This window comes from Rhagoletis zephyria, unplaced genomic scaffold (genome assembly GCF_001687245.7).
Source record: "Rhagoletis zephyria isolate East Lansing unplaced genomic scaffold, Rhagoletis_zephyria_1.1 Rzeph_scaffold_45272, whole genome shotgun sequence".
In the NCBI taxonomy this organism is placed as follows: Eukaryota; Metazoa; Arthropoda; class Insecta; order Diptera; family Tephritidae; genus Rhagoletis; species Rhagoletis zephyria.
In genome coordinates this window covers 1-2,391 of record NW_016202327.1, presented here as the reverse complement: position 1 = coordinate 2,391, position 2,391 = coordinate 1, and the positions used below count along the sequence as shown (strand labels likewise).

At 34.1% G+C, this 2,391-nt stretch overlaps 1 protein-coding gene across 1 annotated transcript; it reads right to left on the bottom strand.

Annotated features, from left to right (window-relative positions):
* Nucleotides 1-2,088: 2,088 nt before the first annotated feature.
* LOC108355392 (janus kinase and microtubule-interacting protein 3-like) lies at nucleotides 2,089-2,385 on the bottom strand (the record flags this gene model as incomplete). Its single annotated transcript, XM_017606553.1, has 2 exons — nucleotides 2,358-2,385; nucleotides 2,089-2,291 (listed from the first exon to the last, which is right to left on the bottom strand). Coding segments are annotated over exons 1-2 (209 nt in total), but the record flags the coding sequence as incomplete, so codon positions are not given.
* Between the last annotated feature and the right edge of the window lie 6 nt (nucleotides 2,386-2,391).

The window sequence follows — 2,391 nt, the reverse complement described above, 5'->3', positions numbered from 1 at the left end:
CAACAAGCAGGCGGCAATTTGGAAACGCTTTTAAGTGCCAAAAAAAAAAAAGTAATGAAAAATAACAACAACGTCAAATGAGATTAGTTACAAGGCATTCTGTGTTGTTGCAACATGAAAAATTCTGAATGGACCATTTTTATTGACCAGCAGTTCAAACGAATGAATGAATTGGATTTTGGTGTCGCAAAAATTTTCTATATATGTCCAAAAATGTACACAAACGAATAATCCCTTATTAGTCATTTAAACACGTGCAGTTTACGGAATATATAATACGCGATTAGAAGGCAAATGAAAATTGAAAATCGACGAGGGTATTGTGGGAATTGCATTGAAAACTTGCAATTTATTTAACCTTAGGAAAAATCGAAAAATATACTTTAATACATTCTTGGACAGCGGACGGAACACTGACCAACAGGACTTTGCAACAGAGCAATCTCGATATATTTTTAAAAGAAGAAATCAGGCTTTGTTTAATTTTTATTTTATTTGCATTCAGAGGTTGAGGGGTCATAACTTCTGAAATTTTTCGTTGATTTTAATAAATTATACCTAGTTTTATTAAGCATTAGACGGGGTTTTGAAGGAATTTATTAAGGACAAATATACTTCAGAAAAAAATTTGGAAAAACTTCCTGTTGAACTTAAGTTTTTTGAACAGCTATTAGTGTTTCTGCTTTGGGTTTATTTTAACCTCTCTAAATTGCCAAATTTTTTTGAAAAGTTTTGACGAAAAATCTACATTGTCAAAATTTTTGCTACATATACGACAACTCATTTTGTTTGCGAAAAATGAGGCTATCGTATTAGTGATGAGAGAATGAATTTCTAAAAAATAATCACCTTTTAAAGCGCAGCAAAATATAATGAGCCTAGTATATTACTAATGATAGAAAACTTCAAACATTTTTCTAAGAAATAATCACCTTGTAAAGCGCGATTTGTGAATTTTTGTTGTTGTTTTTTAAAGACTTTTTCGTAATAAGCATCTCAAAATTCCAGTACCGGATGCGAAAATTGTCTCGCCCAACGTGTTCAGCGACCTTGAAAACAAATTGTTAGAAGGATTTCGTGCGCGCAAGCATTGAAGGAAGAGTGTTTTTAAACACTTGATGCGGAGGCACAAAACGTCCTCTAAATGTCTATATATTTTTGCACCAAATTTTTAGGGTTTAGTTTTTAGCCATATTGGAAGCTAAAAAGTTAGGTATTGATCAGGCTAATATACATACATGGTTGCATTTTTTGCCGAGTGCGCTACATTATTTTTAATATAATTGGGGAGTTTTCATATTATTCGATTCGAGTCGAAAAGAGTAATCATTCCATTACGAATGCCGCGATTCAGGGCCGCCTTATTAGCCCAGAAAAACAAATGAACAAATAATGGGCCGATGCAGCTAAAATCACCCATTAAGAAAAAAGTGCAATTTTCTGCACATTTTATTGTTTCCCAATAAACATTTCTCAACCTTTCAATGTTTCTGAATTCATACTGAAACTCAAAATTCCTTAACAATTAAATGGAATAAAAATTCTTTATAATGTGAAGACATCGTCGCTACCCTGTCAAACTATCAAATGTGGAAATGTGTATTTTTCAGGATAGCAAAAATACGGCTGTAAAAAATGTTGTTGTCATTCGGAAAAAGTGTGGGATTCGACACTTTGTATCCTCTGCTTCAAATAAGACTAGAAATTTGACGATTTGCCATGATTCTAAACGCATGCGCAAGGTATCGTAAATGAAAAAGCATTTTTGCACATTCGATAGTTTGGCATGGCAGCGACGACATGTCAAATTTGTTTTTTTTTCCATGAATGAGCTAAGAACTGCTGGATTCCAGGAAATTGTTCCACTTTCTTTCGCAAAATATTCGATCGGAGTTTTACTGTACCGGCGACGCAAAAATGTCATTTTCACTATTCACATAGCTTTTTTACATTTTCTATGTTTTCATTAGTTTTCTCTGTGCCGACTTCACAGACTTACGCTTAACAGCGGCTAAATTCACTGTTGACAGCTCTGTTAATGATTTCAATTGCCTACTCGCATAGCTTGTAGTTCTTCATTCATCTTACTATCCACTATTGCCTACATTTAGGCGCACATTTAAAGCCACTTTACTTACCTTATCATTCGTTTCCTCCAATTCGAGTATCCGGAATTCCAACAGTTCATTTTGTTCGCGCAACTCATCCGCCTCCGTGCTCAATTGATGTTCCTGCTCCTCGAGTTGTTTTACACGTGCCATGAGTTGTTGTAATTTGGCATTATTGTTGATCTGTTGAATTGAAGCACAAAAATTAAATTGCAATTCAAAGCACAAATAAATATATATAAAACTCACATCCATGCTGGTTTTTTCGGCATCGAGTATATGC